Consider the following 19,138-nt stretch of genomic DNA (forward strand, 5'->3'; position numbering starts at 1 on the left):
TATATACAGTACAGACCAAAAGTTTGGAAACATTACTATTTAATTATTTTTTTATTTAATTTTTTTTTAGGTCAAGGGGATATAATAAAATGTATATTCAGATAATGTGCATTAAATTGAACAAAAGTAATTGTAAAGACATTTAATGTTTAATTAATTAAAAAAAAAATGTTATTTTGAACTTTCTATTAATCAAAGAATAAAAAAAACAGTTTCTATATCAAGTAGCAAGTAGCACAAACGATTTTAACATTAGTAATAAGAAAAAAATGCTTCTTGAGCACAAAATCAGCATATTAAATAATTTCTGAAGGATCATGTGACACTGAAGACTGAAGTAATGATGCTGAACATTCAGCATAAACATTCAAATAGAAAAATGTATTATATATTAAAATATATTAAAATAGAAAACAATTCATTTTAATTTTAATAATTATTAAATTGTATTCTATTGTTATTTGATATAATGTATTAATTACCCAATAGTACTTTATTTTTGATCAAATAAATGCAGCTTTAGTAGGCACTTCTTTCTAAAACATAAAATCTTATCAACCCTACATTTTTGAATGGTAGTGTAAACGATGGTGTATTTTATTCAGTCAGGACAATTCGGGTAATTTTGGCCTTTTTTCACAACAACTTACAAGACTGTCTCAGTTAGAGATACATTTCTGCCATTGTCTCTGTTAAGCTTTCTTTAGGAGGCTTTAACTGTCCCAGTCTCACCTGGCTAATGGGTATATTCCACCTCACTCTTTATAAATTTATTTGTGCCCGCTTATTTCTCTTTGTTTGTTTCTTTGTGTCTCATGTTTATTTTCTTTGCCCATCCTGTCCTATTCTTGCCGTCATATCTAACTCTCTTGATTACAGGCAGTGGCACCTCTCAGGGAGAAGATACGGGAACTTGAGCTTAGGTATGTGTTTATTTTACACCCACAAATGTCTACACTATGCTAGCTTCATGTCTGGGTGTGCTTCATATCATACCATGGTCTTTAACAGATAAAAAATATTTTTGAATGTGGCCACACTTGACAAATACGTTTTGCAGTAGTGAGGAAAAAGCCCCGATAAGAAAGTAATCATATGGATAGGATATTTCTCAACCTGAAATTACACAGCGAGTTTGCTTCGTGATGTCGCGTGTCTTAAAACAGACAACCTTGAGAAGCTTAAGCAGGGGTGAATGGATGAAAAGACGAGCTGAAGCATGATGTGCTCCACAATCTTTCCTCCGTTATTTATTTTATTTGTAATTTTTTTAATGAGATGTGAAATCTCCGAAGAATGTGGCCGTCTCTTACTCTTCACTTTAGCACATCTCAGCCAGACCAGTAGGAGATTACATGATGCTGTTTTATTTGCCCGGGGCTCTGACTAATCCCAACACTGAAATCATCTCAGTATAAATTATCTGTGTTATAAAATTAATAAAATGGGCTTAAATCTCATTGCTGCAGTATGAAATGAATCTATTTTTTTTCCCTACTAAAACTAAATCAGTTTTGCCAAAATAACAACAACAACAACAACAACAAAAAATATGTTGTCACTTTTTAATTTATCATCAGCATTATCAGCATGGCTGTGCTCCTAAAATATATATATATATATATTTTTACTTACTGTTTCTGTGGGAAAACGCATGTGAGAGGAAGGATTAATGATTGTCCTGTTTGGCAGTGACAACTTTAGCCCCTTTTTTTTCGCTTTCTACAGGTTTATGCTGTTCATTCTGGCACTGCTCAAAAAAGTGTCAATTCACTGCTTCCCTAAAGTAGTGTTTTGGAGTTAATTCCTGATAACTTGAGCAAGAGGGTGAACTTTTGGATAGAACTCTGTAGTTTCTCTTCACTTGAGCTTGATCTAACATAACATATAGCACTAATACATATAATGCATCTCTACATGCAGGACACAAATCACACAATTAAAGAAATCAGCTGCAAAGGCTAAAAACATGAAGTCAGGTTTACAGAAAATAGGAAATGAAAACTGATGATTATAAATAGAGCTCTTCGGAAGGGCAGTGGTACAGATTTTTGTGAGGGATGAATTGATGTTATTTTGTTCTTAAAGGGATAGATCACCCAAAATGAAAATTAGATTTTTATCTGCTGACCCCCAGGGCATCCGAAATGTAGGTGACTTAGTTTCTTTAGTAGAACACAAATTATGATTTTTAACTTCAGCTGGTGCAGTCTCTCAGTTGTACAATGGATGGCAATTGTAACAGAATCTATAAGAGTAAAACCCTGCGGCTCATGACAATACATTGATACATACATAGGTTTTTTTTTACCTCTGATTCACACAATATCTGAACTGTTAGAACTCTTGTGAACGTGCTTCACAGCAGCAGGTTCCTGAGGTATCAGCTTCTTCTCCTTGATTTATGGCTTATCTCAGACTTTTTAAATGCATTACCGCCACCTATCTCTCACATGGACTATTGGCACTCCTAATGGAGATTGTAGATAGAGTCAATGGTCCATTTGAGAGATAGGTGGCGGTAAGAATTTAATGTATAGAAGAATGTAATGTTTAAAATCCAGTTCTTGAGGTCTTTTTTCATCAGCATTGATTTCCTTGCACTCAAGTATCTATACTGTATAGTGTGCTGTTGAGGTATAGAAGATAATTGTCTTGAATCATGCTTATTTGAATTTTTTAATGTTTTTGAAAGAATTCTGCTCATCAAGCCTGCATTTATTTGATCAAAAATACAGAAAAAAATTTATATTAATTATAATTTATTTCTGTGATGCAAAGCTGAATTTTTAGGATCAATATCACATGATCCTTTAGAAATCAGTCTAATATGATGATTCATTATCAAAGTTGGAAACAGTTCTGCCGCTTAATATTTTTTCAGAACATGTGATACTTTTTTAGGATACTTTAATGAATAAAAAGTAAAAAAAAAATATTTTGTAATAACAATATACACTACTGGTCAGTAATTTTTTTTCTTTCTTTTTTAAAAAAATAAAATCAATACTTTTATTCAGCAAGGATGTGTTAAATTGATAAAAAGTGATAGTAAAGAAAATATATTATTAGAATATATATTATTAGAATTTTTTTTTATTTTTGAATAAATGCAGTTCTTTTTAACCTTTTATTCATCAAATATATTAGACAGCAGAACTGTTTCCAACACTCAAAATAAATCAGAATATTAGAATGATTTCTAAATGATCATTACATCTGGCTGTTACATGTGACACTGAAGAATGGAGTAATGATGCTGAAAATTCAGCTTTGCATCACAGGAATAAATTATTTTTTTTAAGTATATTCAAATAGAAAACTATTATTTTAAGTTGTAATAATATTTCACAATATTACTATTTTTTCTGTATTTTTGATCAAATAAATGCAGGCTTGATGAGCAGAATAAACTTCTTTCAAAAACATTAAAAATAGTAATGTTTCCAAACTTTTGGTCTGTACTGTATTTATTTATTTATTTTTCATTTTACAGTTTTACCCAGAAGTATCCACCTGTGAAATTCTTATCCGAGAAGGACCGAAAGAGGATTTTGGTGAGAAGTTCTTTTCAATCTTCTTTAGTGTTTAGAAACTACTGCTTCAATAATACATGTACATCTGTCTGTCAGATATAAATGGAATCCCACGCTCCTTACTAAATTATAGTTGATCTTCATAGTTAATCGCCATTTGTTTGTTCATTTTCCACTTTTTGGCAGATCAGTGGCATTTTTTCCCAACTGAAATGTTATTGAATAAAATCTACTGTGTTTATATGATTACCATGTCAGATTAAAGCAAAAGTAATTTGTCTATGCGTAACCATGAAATAACTATAGTAGGTAGTAGGAAGTTTTTCAGTAGGCAGCATTGCACCCAGAAAATTGAGACTGAATTGTAGATAGAAGCATTGAGGAAACCAGAAACAGCAGGGAGTAGAAAGACTGCTCTATTCCTCTGATTACACACTGTGCTTATTTAACCGCATGTTGTGATTCAGTCCTGTGTGACCGCTGCTTATTTAAAATGTATCTCAAATTAAGTAAACAAAATGTAATTTATAACTATATACAGTTGAAACCAGATATTTACATACACTTCTTTACTGTCATACATTAAATCAGAATAAACTTTTTCTGTTTTAGATCAATAAATATTACCATATTTTTTGCATTTGTTAAATGTCAGAATTGAGCGAGGGAGAATTTGCATGTATCAAAGTCAGATGTATACATACACTAAGTTTATTGTGTCTTTAAACAAAAAGAAAACTCCTGATGATTGCATTCTGAGCTTAAGAAGCTTCTGATAGGTTAAATTATTCTATTTGAGTTAATTGGTGGCGCATTTGTGGATGCATTATTAAAACAGAGCCTCTTTCTTTGACATCATCGGAAATTCAAGAGAAATCAACCAAGACATCAGGAAAAAAAAATGTGGACCTCCACAAGTGTGGCTCTTCCTTAGGTGCAATTTCCAGATGCCTTAAGGTCCCACATTCATCCGTTCAGACAATAATATGCTAGTATTATATATAGTCCCAGAGAGGACTATATATATATATATAGTCCCAGAGAGGAACAACAAAGCAAAAATTGAACTGTTCAGCCATAATGATAAACATTATATTTGGATGAAAAAGGGCGAAGCTTTGAAGTCTCAGAACACCATCCCAACTGTGAAGTATGGGGATGGTAGTATAATGTTGTTGGGCTGCTTTGCTGCAAAAGGGACTGGTGCACTTCACAAAACAGATGGCATCATGCGAAAAGAAAAGTATGTGGATATATTGAAGCAAAATCTGAAGACATCAGCCAGGAAGTTAAAGCTTGGTTACAAATGGGTCTTCCAAATGGACAATGACCCCAAGCATACCTCCAAATTAGTTACAAAGTGGTTTAAGGACAACAAAGTCAAGGTATTGGAGTGGCCATCACAAGTGGCCCTGATCTCATTCCCATATAACATTTGTGTGAGGCACTGAAAAGGTGAGTGCAAGAAAGAAGGCTGTCAAGATGCCAGTTCTGTCAAGAGGAGTGGGACAATATTCCAGTAAACTACTGTAGAAAGCTTGTGGAAGCCAAAACGTTTGGCCCAAGTGAAACAGTTTTGGGGCAATTCTACCAAATACTAAGGAAGTGTATGTATACTTATGACTTTGATGAAAGTGATAAAAAAAAAATAAAAAAAAATATATTTGCGTGATTCTGACATTTAAGAAATGCAAAACTATTTCTTTTAAATATATTTATTGATCTAAAAACGAAAAAAGTTTACTCTGATTTAATGTATCACAGTAAAGAAATAAAAGTTTTTGTATTTTTTCTGAAGTGTATGTAAATAGCTAGTTTCAACTGTATATTTCAGTAATGTTGACATGTGAAATTATATACACTCTAATAGATCACGGGTGGGGCAGGATTCGTGGGCTCGCACCTCACTGATAAGCTGATGATGGATGGTCATGAAGTGACAGTGGTGGATAATTTCTTCACTGGCCGCAAGCGCAATGTTGAGCACTGGATCGGCCATGAGAACTTTGAACTGATCAACCATGATGTGGTGGAGCCTCTTTATATTGAAGGTGCGTGTATTCACATGATTGCTCACTTAGCAAAATGTTATTTAATTTAGACACACATTTATAGCAATGTGTTGGAGAAACACATAAAAGTGTTACAGCATCCTTGTGTTAGATTGTGCTAACATCCTGTTGATTATGCCAAAAATGTTAAAACAAAACTTCGTGCCAAGAATATTTGATCCAGTCTCTTTTCTAGATCTCATCAGAAGGTATCTGTTTTGTCTGGGATCCGGAGCTAGCCAGCAGAGTTTTGTCTGATACCTAAAACCAGTATGCTGAACTGTGTTCCTGCTCAATTGGTAGAGCACTGTGCTATCAAGCGCAAGGTTGGGGGTTCGATTCCCCGGGAACACATGATAGGTAAAAATTGATAGCCTGAATGCACTGTAAGTCGCTTTGGATAAAAGCATCTGCTAAATGCATGAATTTAATTTAATTTTTAATTTAAACTCTCTTTTGTCTGCCACCCAAAATTGTATTGACTTTCTTCTGTCGTATTAAATTAACTGGGCCGTATTTTAAAGATCTAAGCACATGGTCTAAAGTGCACAGTGCAAGTGCGCTTAGGGTGTGTCCGAATCCACTTTTGCTAGTTTAACAACAGGAAAAATGGTCTGCACGCTGGGCGCATGATCCTAAAGCCTGGAACACACCAAGCCGACGGTCGGCCGTAGGGCAGTTTTTGTGCGTCGACCGACTAAGTTTCCTCAGTGTGTTTTCCACACCGTCGGCTGAAATTGGTCCTCGTCTGCTTTTCTTCTGCTGATTCGACATGTTGAATCGGCATCGGGCCGTCGGTGAAAGAGGGAACTCTGATTGGCTGTTCAGCTTAGTGAACGAGTCAGTGGACGAGAATAATAGCAAAACAGCGAGCAAAGTCAAACGGTACAGATAGAGGCTGTTCTAATGATATGTCATCTTACCTGATTGTTCCTTGGCGAATATTTCAATATTAACACGAGAGGAGTGGAACAAAGAAAGTGTTTAGCAGGATTAATATTCAAAACAGTAAGCACCCGCTGCTTTGTTTACGGTTTGTATAACTTCAGCCGGCAGCGTCAGTTTCCCTTTTTGAATGACGAATATAGAAGAATATATCTGCAGAAATAGACAGTTGTCTCATTTACATGCAGGCGCAGAACGCGCATTCTACCTAACAGTCGGCAGTAGTTCTCTCGTGTGTTCAACTGCAGCTTTTTACCCCGACGCGAGGCGACAACACAGTTGGCTTTCATCAACGCTAGTTCGTCGGCATCGGCTTGGTGTGTCCCAGGCTTAAAGTGTTGTACCTACACTGTAAAATGAAATAAGTTGACTTTACTTAGAGAAAGTTAGGAAACCAATTGCCTTAAAATTTTTAAGTTGTGTGTTAATTTTAAGTTTGCATAACTTAAAACAATTTGTACAGAAAACTTGTTAATAAAGTATACTTAAGTACTGTTCACTTAAAATAATTAGTTGTGCAACTATATAAAAGAAACTCTTATCAAGGATAAAAAAAATTTCACAATATTACAATGTTCTAAGTGTATAAAAACATTTTTGACCAAGGTTCAATAATGTATAACTTCAATTAAAATCATTGTAAAAATGTTTGTGCAAACACAAGCTTAAAGGGATGTTTCACCCAAAACTGAAAATGTACTCTCCCTCGTGTCATTCCAAAACCTAAAGATTAAAAAAGACTAAAGATTAGTCTTTGTCTTTCAAACTTTTCAAACTTTTAAGGAAACCTTAGAGACTTCTGTTCCTTCACTGAAAGTCCAGGTAACCAAAATACTTTAATTTAAACATGAACTGACTCACCTTTCCATGTGCTTCTCCAGTCAGATTTACGTTGCAGATCGATCCCACCTAATGGATCACTCTAAAATGTTGAAAAATACTCATTATTTTAAGTACAGCTAACTTGAACCCATTTAGCTTAATAACTTTCTGTGCTAAAACTTTGAGATTGCTTGGTTAAACTTAGTGAGTTCCACAAACTTAATGAGTTATGGTGGTGCTTTGGGCTTAATGTGCAGTAAACCAATCAATGTCTCATTTCCCATTCCCTTTAAAGGGCTCATCCGATGCTACATGCACTTTTACAAGTTGTTAGAACTGAAATGTTTGTTGGCAGTGTGTGTACTCAACCAACCTATAATGATAAAAATCCTCCCAGTGTTTTTAACCAGTCAGACTGGTATCATTATGAGAAGTGTAAAGGCTTTCAAAAAAAGACAGAGGAAAATGATTTAGATTCTACTGCCTCTGTGAGCACTGCCTCTGTTTTGAAAGTCCCCCCCGGGTCCTGGGTATATAGATGTGAGCACAACAGACAATTATCTTTTCTTGTAAAACGTGATGCCAAGATTGTAAATTTGCAAGTGATAGCGTCTGAACTCTGAAGCCAAGCTTATAACATAGCAAATGAGGTACTCCTGTTCACAATTTTCAGTTCAGAAATAATACTCAAAAAGAACAGGTTGATGTTAATCTTACATTTTTTACCATATAACTATAAACTTTGATGACTGAAAAACCATTCATCAGCATGCATTGATTAATCCCATGTTGTAGCAAAAACAAACAAAAAAATAAAATCTAAATAAAAAATAAACCAAAAAGCAAATCATGTGCTGTTGCGACCAAATGAAAAAGTTATTTAGACATATTGGAAAACAAGACAAAAGACTTTTGCAGTGTGATCAGAAGGTACATTAAAAGTAATTTCTATTTTCTAGTAGTAGTAAAATAAATCTAATGGAGATATGTTGAAAGTGTAGCTAACACAAATTGTGTGGTTCCTAGGTGCAGAAACCCTGGTGATAACTTACCCTCATGTCGTTCCAACCCCGTAAGACCTCCGTTCATCTTCGGAACACAGTTTAAGATATTTTAGATTTAGTCCGAGAGGTTTCTGTCCCTCCATTGAAAATGTATGTACGGTATACTGTCCATGTCCAGAAAGATAATAAAAACATAATTAAAGTAGTCCATGTGACATCAGAGGGTTAGTTAGAATTTGTTGAAGCATCTAAAAAACATTTTGGTCCAAAAATAACAAAAACTACGACTTTATTCAGCATTGTATTCTCTTCCGGGTCTGTTGTCCATCCGCATTCATGACTCCGCAGTGACGCTGCTGATGTAAGTCACTGCAGTAGTTATGGGAAGTTCAGTTCGTTTCATGGGTTCTTTTGCGCTCGACATAATGATGTCATTGGCGATGATTGCCCTTGATTCAAGCCTTCGGTTTACCTGGGCTCATAACATTGGCACAGAATCAGTTCAGAATCAATCACCAAAAGAATCAGTTTGGTTCAGACGCTCTGTGTGTCGATCTGCTTCACGCTGAATCACACATGCGCAGTATCATCGCCTCTTCGGTTCTCAAATCGGATGTGAATCGGCAGAAACGGTTCTTGGTTCAGTGTACTGGTGAGCCGAAAACAGATGCAACCGGTTCTTGACTCAAGAATGAGTCAATCTTTCGTTCATTAACTGGCTCTGCTCGGTGTTCATCTTCAGTTCTAAAAATGTTAACATAAAAAAAGTTAACAGCTTAAGTAATTTGTGGATTAATGCTTATTGGAGACAGTTTAAAATGATTCAGTTCGATTTGGTGAACTGGTTCAACCGGTTCACTAAGAAGAACCGGTTAAATCGAATGATTCGTCCGCGAACCGGACATCACTACACTGCAGTGTTGTGAACGCGTATTTTTTTTTGGACCAAAATATATTTTTGATTCTTCAACAAATTCTAACTGAACCTCTGATGTCACATGGACTACTTTGATGATGTTTTTCTTACCTTTCTGGACATGGACAGTGTACCGTACACACAGCTTCAATGGAGGGACTGAGAGCTCTTGGACTAAATCTAAAATATCTTAAACTGTGTTCCAAAGATGAACGGAGGTCTTGCGGGTTTGGAACAACATGAGGGTAAGTTATTAATGACATAATTTTGATTTTTGGGTGAACTAACTCTTTAAGAGCTGAACTTTTATGAGCTTCTTAGAATTTATCTTAAGAAACTTATTATAAAATTGTTTGAATCTAAAAAAACTAAGTTAAATCAATTTAACAACACAAAAGAGGTTTAAGGTTGATTGTAAAATTAAATTTATTTTACAAGAAATTTACTCATTATTCATGATTATATTGATAGCTTTTGATTTAAAGCTTAAAGGATAAGCTGTGCTTTAGAGCATAATAAAGTATGCAAATGCATTAATTTGGTACTTTAAGCATATTATGATAGGGCAGACAAAAAATGGCAACACATACAGTGTGTTGGGTCTCTGCTTTATCTCTGTACTCTATATCACTGAGTCCTTGGCCTGAAAAAGTTTGAAGACCTTATGGGATTCTTGCTCCGTTCCTCCATGCCAACTAAAGCACAGCACCAGCATCTCTCCGCTTTTTGATTTGTCATTCCTATTCAACCTCAGTTACTTTTTTGACTCATCTCCTTTCTCAGCCCTCTTTAACTGATCCCTGGCTATCACTGCATCGAGGTTGTTCAGAGTGAAAGAGAACTTGTCTGTTTATTGTGTTTATTATGCATTCATTATATTGTCTCACCTATGCTTTGAGTCACATCCTTCCTTTGGAATGTATTACTATTCATTGTAATACATTCCAAACTTCATATTCATCGGGAAGGAGGAGGCGGGAACCGGCGGACAATCAAATAAGACTTTAATAATCAAAATAAACACAAACAAAAATCCAGGCCTGGTCCTCTCTTGTCCGTCACTGTCGTCGCTCCTGTTTTATATCCTTCCATCTCCTCCGTGGGACTCGAGACTGGTGAGTGGAGCAGGTGTCACTCATTTCCAATCACTCCACTGGCCTCGCTCCGTTCCCACGGCTCTCGGCCTATGGAAGTAAAATAATGACTTATGTCTTTGAAACAAAAAAGCATGCTGAATAGCACTAACTGAAAAATAATGCATTGCATTAACAGTACTTGCATTTTAATGCCTTGTATTTCCAGGGCTTGCATTGTTAGGTCCTGAAATTTTATATAGTTGTTCATTTAAGCTGTGAATATTTCAATTGAAAATATTTCACACACCTTTTCATAATTAAAAAATCAATAATTCATATTCACGTTCCAGAATTCACTTCCAAAATATTAAATCGGTTAAAAAAATACGATGTATAATATTCGACAGGCAAATTTCGGTCCATTTTATTTCACTTTCCAAATTCGCTTCCACAAATTCAGTGGTTAAAATTCGGCAGATAATTGGCCCTTTCACATCCGGGAGCTGCAGGAATAGCAGTAGAGCACAGAGGCATGATCTCCAACTGCTGTCAGTCGCTCACCAGCAGGTGGTGCAAGCGGCTGTTATATAAGGCCAAAGCAACAGGTGGATTAAGTAATACAGTTACAAAAACTGATCTGCAGAAATTAAGCAAGCGCTAGGTAGAAGTTTTGATTATCGGGGCATGTGGAAAAGCTGATTGTGCGTATGTTTATTTTAACCTCTTTGCTGTTACCAAGTAAGCAGCATTCAAAGGAGATTATAATGGTGTTTTACCCAACGCTGAATTACAGAACTAACATTACATCTAAGGAAGACACATATTGCTTTCGGTTGTTTAGTTTCCGTAACTTTGTGTCATGGCTTTTGCGTGCTGAGCTGTAATACTGGGGATCCCCTCACGTCACACTCCAGGATTCCCCAATGACGAGTAATGCTTCTCAGTCAAATAATACTGTGATATAAGACCTCAGATCTCAGAATACATTGTATTGATGATTATGCAAACTATATACAGGCAAGCAAATGGGGTCAAAAAGAATCCAATGCGCTGCATTTTCTTTATAATTGATTTCCATTACCGCTGATCTATAAAGTCGACAGTCATACCACGATTAGTTTTAACAATATGCAACCAATTTATATTAACATAAAAAAATGAGTTAAAAACAATCTAGGTATATTCTGAAAATTTAAACTGAAGAAATTATTGACGTGCTATCGCACCCAAGGGACCATCTGACAATTCCACTGACTGGGTTAAAAGGTCCAATGTGTTTTAATTAAAATTTTTAATAACACAGTCAAATTCTTAATCTTGTATTTCTCATAGTGATTTTCTACAGGTGAGATTTTGCCAATACCTCCCTTCATATATTTACAGTATACAATTATTTACATTTTAAAGATCCCTGGAAAGGGTTTTCATGTTCCAACAGTTGTAGTACATTGCTAGATACAAGACTGACTTACTAGGGATGGGCGTTTTCCACAAATATCACATTCGAATATTTGAGCTCACAAAAAAAGAATATTCGAATATTTGTTTATTTAAATTAAGTTTAATGAGTCAGACGTTATTTTTCAGCAACATTTGTTTTCGTCATTTTGAACAAGCGTACACACACTAAGCTTGAACATTACACGTCGTGTTTTGTAGCTGAAAACCTTTAACAATGCGTGCAAACAAATAAAAGTACAGGGTAAAGCAGCCTGCAGCAATTATATTGTACACTTAACTTTTAAACTGTCAGCAAATCTTTTTTGCTTTTTTTTATTGTTTTACATGTTCTTGTTAAGAAACACGGGCATGTAAACATGATCGGGGGAAAGCCGGCTCCTTAGTCTGTTAACAATAAGGCCGGCCGCGGAGAAAACGCGCTCTGACGGCACAGACGTTGTCGGGACTCACAATAACGGTGTGCTAAGCGAATACGTTTTGTGAAGCGCTTCGTGTTTTCGTTTCACCACTGAATACGATCCTCATCTGGTGGAATACATGGCTCCAGCAAGAACTGTTCCCACTCGTCTCGGCTGGACTCTCTGTAATCATTGCTGAAGAACTGGCTCAGCCTTTTCCAACGAGTGGGCATTGCATCCTCTTCATCGTGGCGACTGCATCCGCACCACTCGCATCAAGGAAAATGTTCTGATAATGTTCAAAAAAGTTTTTTTTCTTACTTCTCTCATGTTTTCATCGAGAAACCTGAGATGTTTGTGCCGAGGGTCTAGGGCAGACGCGAGAAGAGGAGTTTTCACTGCATTCTCCAAGTTAGCGGTGTTTATTCGTTGCTTGAGAGATGCCGCAACAATGTTCTTGAATTCGGTCACTTTCTGTGATTCTCCACGGCATATTTGAAGTAGAAGACCGCAGTTCTTAGGGGGCGTTCACATATCGCGTCTTTTGCATGCTCAATTTCGTTATTTCCAATGTAGGCACGCGGTATGCGCGCTCATAATGGAAGCGACGCGGTCGCGATGCGCACGCGGTGCGACGCGGCCCCGTTTTTTCCAGGCGCATCCACACTGCATCGAGTTAAAAACATCTCAACTTTCAGAATGCCACAAGTGCACCGCAGGTCATGTGACAAGAACTAAACATTCAGCTTCATCCTTTCCCTGAACGTTGAAAGCTCAGCCAAGATGAAGGACCAGCTGATCATAGCTGTATATGGATTGCCACTTTGAAATAAACTTAGTATCAGAGCTACTGAAACCGATTTTTTTTGTGCTGCAAATCCATTTATCCTTTGCTGAAATTTCCGCGTCTTCATGGAGAGAGCGCGTCATTGTTGCTTAGCCTCAGGAGAGCTTCTGCCCGAGCGCTTTGGAAAAAAGGAGAAAGTGGCGCACATAGCCTTTTCCACGCGTTATTAGGCGCGATATGTGAATGGCCCCTTATTCATTCATTAATTATTTTTTAAATAAATTAAATAAATTATTTTATATATATAACATGCACTTTTTCTTGTTCCGTAACTTGCGTTCATATCCTCATCTGTCTGTATATAGTTTGCATCATCAGTCAGATGTGAGTTTTGTCTTTTAATCGCTGTCACTGTTAGTGCGCTGAGCCACGTAATGTGTTTTCTTTTCTTTAACAGATTTCTGAGGGAAACCGTGTGAAACCTTGAGCGTTCGTTCATATTTTACATCTGCTTAACTGTCTATATAGTTTGCATAATCATCAATACAATGTATTCTGAGATCTGAGGTCTTATATCACAGTATTTTTTGACTGAGAAGCATTACTCGTCATTGGGGAATCCTGGAGTGTGACGTGAGGGGATCCCCAGTATTACAGCTCAGCACGCAAAAGCCATGACACAAAGTTACGGAAACTAAACAACCGAAAGCAATATGTGTCTTCCTTAGATGTAATGTTAGTTCTGTAATTCAGCGTTGGGTAAAACACTATTATAATCTCCTTTGAATGCTGCTTACTTGGTAACAGCAAAGAGGTTGAAATAAACATACGCACAATCAGCTTTTCCACATGCCCCGATAATCAAAACTTCTACCTAGCGCTTGCTTAATTTCTGCAGATCAGTTTTTGTAACTGTATTACTTAATCCACCTGTTGTTTTGGCCTTATATAACAGCCGCTTGCACCACCTGCTGGTGAGCGACTGACAGCAGTTGGAGATCATGCCTCTGTGCTCTACTGCTATTCCTGCAGCTCCCGGATGTGAAAGGGCCAATTATCTGCCGAATTTTAACCACTGAATTTGTGGAAGCGAATTTGGAAAGTGAAATAAAATGGACCGAAATTTGTCTGTCGAATATTATATCGTATTTTTTAACCGATTTAATATTTTGGAAGTGAATTCTGGAACGTGAATATGAATTATTGATTTTTTAATTATGAAAAAGTGTGTGAAATATTTTTAATTGAAATATTCACAGCTTAAACGAACAACTATATTAAATTTCAGGACCTAAAGATGCAAGCCCTGGAAATACAAGGCATTAAAATGCAAGAACTGTTAATTCAATGGATTATTTTTTTAGATAGTGCTATTCAGCATGCTTTTTTGTTTCAAAGACATAAGTCATTATTTTACTTCCATATCGGCCCCGCCCCACTAGTCACATTCATCTTTCTTCACATCAGACTAGATATGGATAGAGCAATGAAAAATGGTGATGGTAATGGAAGATATTGTTGAACATGACCTTTCTAATATGTATGTGTGTTAACGTGTGCGCGCAAAAGAATGATGTATTTTCATGCAGTTTACAGCATACAGTAAGCCTTCTATGGCATTGGTCCGGTGGATGAATGCCAGTAGCATTTTGAGTGCACTGTCATTTCTCTTGGAAGAGGACAATATTTGAGCAACTTTGGTGCCTAATTATAGATTCATGGAATGAATAAGATTGTGCATTAACTGTCTTTAGCCATAATACGCCGCAAAACAATAATTTGCATTAACAAGACTCATTTGATTGGGCATACGAATGGGCAGATGGTTACCATGTATTTAGGCTTTTGTTTTGGATTTGCTTCAGGCCTAATTGAGTATCTGTAATCATTGTGCAGTTGGATGATGTTTATATTGGCATAAATACTAATGTGTGTTTTTGATTTTTATCTGTGCAGTCTATCCTTTGGCAGTAGGATTGGTGCTGAATGGAACATGGCTCAATAAATAGTTTCTCCTCTCAAATGTCTGGTTTTTTTTGTACCCCTCTTTTCTCAGTTGACCAGATATATCATTTGGCCTCACCTGCATCGCCACCCAACTACATGTATAACCCTATCAAGACACTGAAAACTAATACTATTGGAACTCTCAACATGCTAGGTATGTATCATAGGAACATTTAAATTCTCTGTTCATGTCCTTGGACTTTTTTTTAATGTACGAAACATAAAATTAAGATATTTTTAATGGAACCTGAGAGATTTCCATCCCTTCATTGAAAGTCTGCTCCCCTAAAACTATGACATATCAGAAAGTTTAGGATACATAATCCATGTGAAATAGAGCTTTTAAATCTAAGCCCTCTGAAGAGACACAATCACTTTATATGAGAAGCGGATTTAATTTAGGCCTCTATCCACACATGAGCATTGATCAGTGCACATACATAGAGCACATTAGATATGGTAAACAGAAGCTCAACTGTATTGATTGATGCACAAGAACAAGCCTCAAGGGTTCTTGTGAATCAAGCTAGCAAATTTGAGCATCCATTAATCAAATCATTTAAAGTGCTTGTGCCTTTTCAGAAGACTTGGATTAAACCAGTTTATTTAAATGTATTACTTCTAGCATGTTACTATGCGTATTTGTAACTTAAACGTTTTGGTTGAATGACAATAGTGGTTTCTGGTTCAAGACAAGCAGGTTTAACCCTCTGGAGTCTAAGGGTATTTTTGGGGCCTGGAGAAGTTTTGTCATGCCTTGACATTTGTGCTTTTTTCAGTTTCTTATAAATATCTAAATGGGTAAAGACTAATCTCACTGTAATCAGCACAAACTGGGCTGTAATAATATGTGAAATGCATGTATGTACATGATTGTGTTTTTGAGAAAAAAAATATTATGCGTGGTTAGTGAAAAACTAAAAATGTTAAAATGCTTGAATAAGGCAAAAAAACACATAAAGAACAATGGTTCCCGGGATTTTTGAGAACTGGTTTTGAAACTTTCTAAATGATGTGAAAATCATCTTGTTTACTCACTCACAGAAAACAATATATTGATTTAAATTTTCTAAGACACTTTTTGTTGGTAAAAGTCATATGCGAGTAGGCGTCAACTACCATGAATATCATTGTGATTTACACCTGAGAAGACAAAGGCCCGCATAATGAGCTGCATAATGAGCCATTCAGTCATCTGTGCCACTGTGAGTGAGGAGTTACAAGAGAGAATGTGAGAACAAAATAAATCTATATAATATTATGTTTGTAGTTTATTAAGAATATATTTAATTATCCCACAACATAATTTAATATCCACTTGGGGGAGCAGTTAAACAGTTTATTAGAAACAATCAAAGCTGACTTTCAAACAAATTGTTTGGCATCAATACTCCAGTCACACAATCCTTCAGAAATCCTTTTAACAATCTTATTTTCTACAAAAAAAAAAAAAAAAAACGTTTGTTGTTATTATTATCATCATTATTATTAATGTTGAAAAGAGCTGAGAATATTTTCCTGGGTTTTTAGGGGGAATAAATGGAAAGAAAAGCATTGTTTTTACATTTGTTACAGTTATCTATTTGTTACATTTATATTATTTACATCAAGCTTTCGAAGGGTATAGTGTTGTATATTGTTATTGAAACTTCATAATGTTTCACTTGATTATACATTTAGTCAGGAATTATAATTTGGAAAAAGTCTAACTAGTAAAACGTTTACACGTTATGTGAAAACTAGTACAAGTATATAAATAAATAAAAAGAGACTTACTCATGTTTATGGTCTCTGCTGAATAAAGTGCTTCATTCTTTTTTTCTGAGGAAATCCATTTCTCAAATCCTCAACCACATCACATCTTTTTGGGGTGAATTATGTGTTATTCCTCTCATCGCGAAGCAAACAGTAAAATAAAAAAAACTTGAACAGTCTGGCTGCTTTTTCTTCTGTTATGGGCGTATTCAAGCCGCGCGCTTCAGTTTGAATCTGAATAGCGCGTTCGGCGCGGGGGCGTGGTCACATTAGATATAATGAAGGGAGACATGAAAAACAGACATCGCGTTGTTTTCATATGGATTACTTTATCACAGAATATCTGTTTTCGGCGGCACTTGTTTAGTTTAAAAATAGACATGTCAAGCTTTCTATAGATATCTCTCTCATGTATTTTCGTTGAGTATTCACGGAGTTACAGTTCATTTAAATGACGTGTTTGTAAAAGAAGATCAGCGCAGACAAAGGCTGCAGACAGCGCACCTTGTTTGTTATCTTTATTTTATAAGTGCACAAAGTTTTGTTGTTATTATGTCTGTATCCAAAAAAAAGTAGACCCTTTACAGATTCGATTGATGTATTGCTCTTATCTGTACAATTAAAACTGAAAGTGTAATTTAAGTTCTTGTAATTTAAGAAAATGACTCAAAACGCGTATCCGCGTTAATCGACTTGATAGGGTTAAGGGGCCATTACAAAGTATATTTTTCCTGTCCAGAACTGTCATATTTTCAGTGTCATGAAAAAGGGACATTGGCCATAAGTCACAATCTAAGGTCTCCATAGTAACATATGTTAGCAAATCCAGTGGCTGTTGGCATAAGATGGTCTCTATTTTAATCCATTTGCTGTGGCTGCAAAACCAGAAAGCGATCATAGAAAGATACTACCGATATCTTACTGATATTACTTAGTATAAATTTGGCTCCCTGAAAACACAAAAAAATTAGCTCAACAGCAGCATCAATCAAGTATAGAACGATCCGTTTTATGATGACATGGTTTCTTTGGCAAATGCATTTTTATTTCAGGTTTGTTCTTTCCTCACACTATTGATTAGGTTTAGTATAGAGGATATATTATTTTCAAATATAATGGAGCATTAACCTTTAGTGCCACTTCCGAACTGCAACTGCTATGATATGTGCATTGACTAATATAATAAAATGTTCTACACAGATGTGTTTCTGTCAGGGGAAATATAAGCTTAAATTAAATTTCAATGCATCAGTGTGCAGATAATTGTTTATATTGTACATCCTGTCCTTTTGTAATAAATTGACTTTTTTTCTTTGACTGATATCCTGATCGTGATATCTTTGCTTTTTTCTTGCAGTACCTTTTTGATTGATGTCTGGCTTAGTTTTTTCGGACTCACCCAATGGGAGTCACATATTGATTGATGAGTCAAACTTTATCTGCTTAGATACAATTGAACAACTGATTTGCTCATGTCTCTCTGTATTCACAGGATTGGCCAAGCGAGTTGGAGCTCGTTTACTCCTTGCCTCAACTTCAGAAGTGTATGGAGGTACATGTCAAAACAAAATTGTTAAAACAAAAAGTGCCCATGCATGTGCTAAAATTTATAATTTAGTAGCAAATATGCCCTAGTCAAAAGAGCTCTCGCAAAAACTGAGAATAAATTGCTTTGTTACAGTAGAAAGTTGATGGCTACAAGAACATTTTCAAGACAATACAAGTTCCTTGGAATTAATCTAGATTAAAATGGCTCATTTGAATTCTGCCAAAGGCATTCAGAATATGTGTGCTAATGTGTGCCCAATAAAATAATGACTAAAAGTAAGTCTTTTAGAATGGGTTTCTCAAGACAGGTGGTGCATTAGACCAGGGGCTCATCTCCTGTTTCCAAAATGCATCACAAAGTGCTTGAGAAAGCTGTAAACTAATTCCACATTGAACAAGGTGCAAACAACCTTACGCCTGTTTCACACATACTCCGTATGCGTTGCATATTTTTTTACTCACCCATGTTAACGGATTCCAGTGTTCACCCGGTTGCGGTCCGTCCGTGCGCTCCAGGAGCGGTGTGTCTGCAGCAGTGCAGCGATCGTTCACGTACCGAGTAGCGGACTGCAAACGCGTCCTGTGTGAAAGCACAATGAGTATAAGTCCGTGCTGCTTCAGCACCACATACGAAACGCACACGGACTGCATACACACTGCAGACGGAGTATGTGTGAAACAGGCGTGGGTCTTGTCAAGGTTTCCATTGGGAAGCTTCTAAAAAATAAAAATAAAAATTCCCTGAAGCAAACCCGGCGGGTTCAGCTGCATCCATGTTAGCATGTCACGTTTGATGTGGTAATTTCACAGTAGGCATATACACAGGTTCGAA

The 19,138-nt window shown here is 36.1% G+C and overlaps 1 protein-coding gene across 1 annotated transcript in view; it reads left to right on the top strand.

Moving 5' to 3' along the window:
• Positions 1-19,138, top strand: part of LOC132152749 (UDP-glucuronic acid decarboxylase 1-like) — a 60,906-nt gene that overhangs the window by 17,645 nt on the left and 24,123 nt on the right. The window contains exons 4-8 of the mRNA XM_059561614.1: positions 880-923; positions 3,497-3,557; positions 5,407-5,587; positions 15,053-15,157; positions 18,251-18,310. Of these exons, the coding sequence (XP_059417597.1) occupies positions 880-923; positions 3,497-3,557; positions 5,407-5,587; positions 15,053-15,157; positions 18,251-18,310 (451 nt within the window). The remainder of the gene's footprint in view (positions 1-879; positions 924-3,496; positions 3,558-5,406; positions 5,588-15,052; positions 15,158-18,250; positions 18,311-19,138) is intronic.

This window comes from Carassius carassius, chromosome 11 (genome assembly GCF_963082965.1).
Source record: "Carassius carassius chromosome 11, fCarCar2.1, whole genome shotgun sequence".
NCBI classification, from domain to species: Eukaryota; Metazoa; Chordata; class Actinopteri; order Cypriniformes; family Cyprinidae; genus Carassius; species Carassius carassius.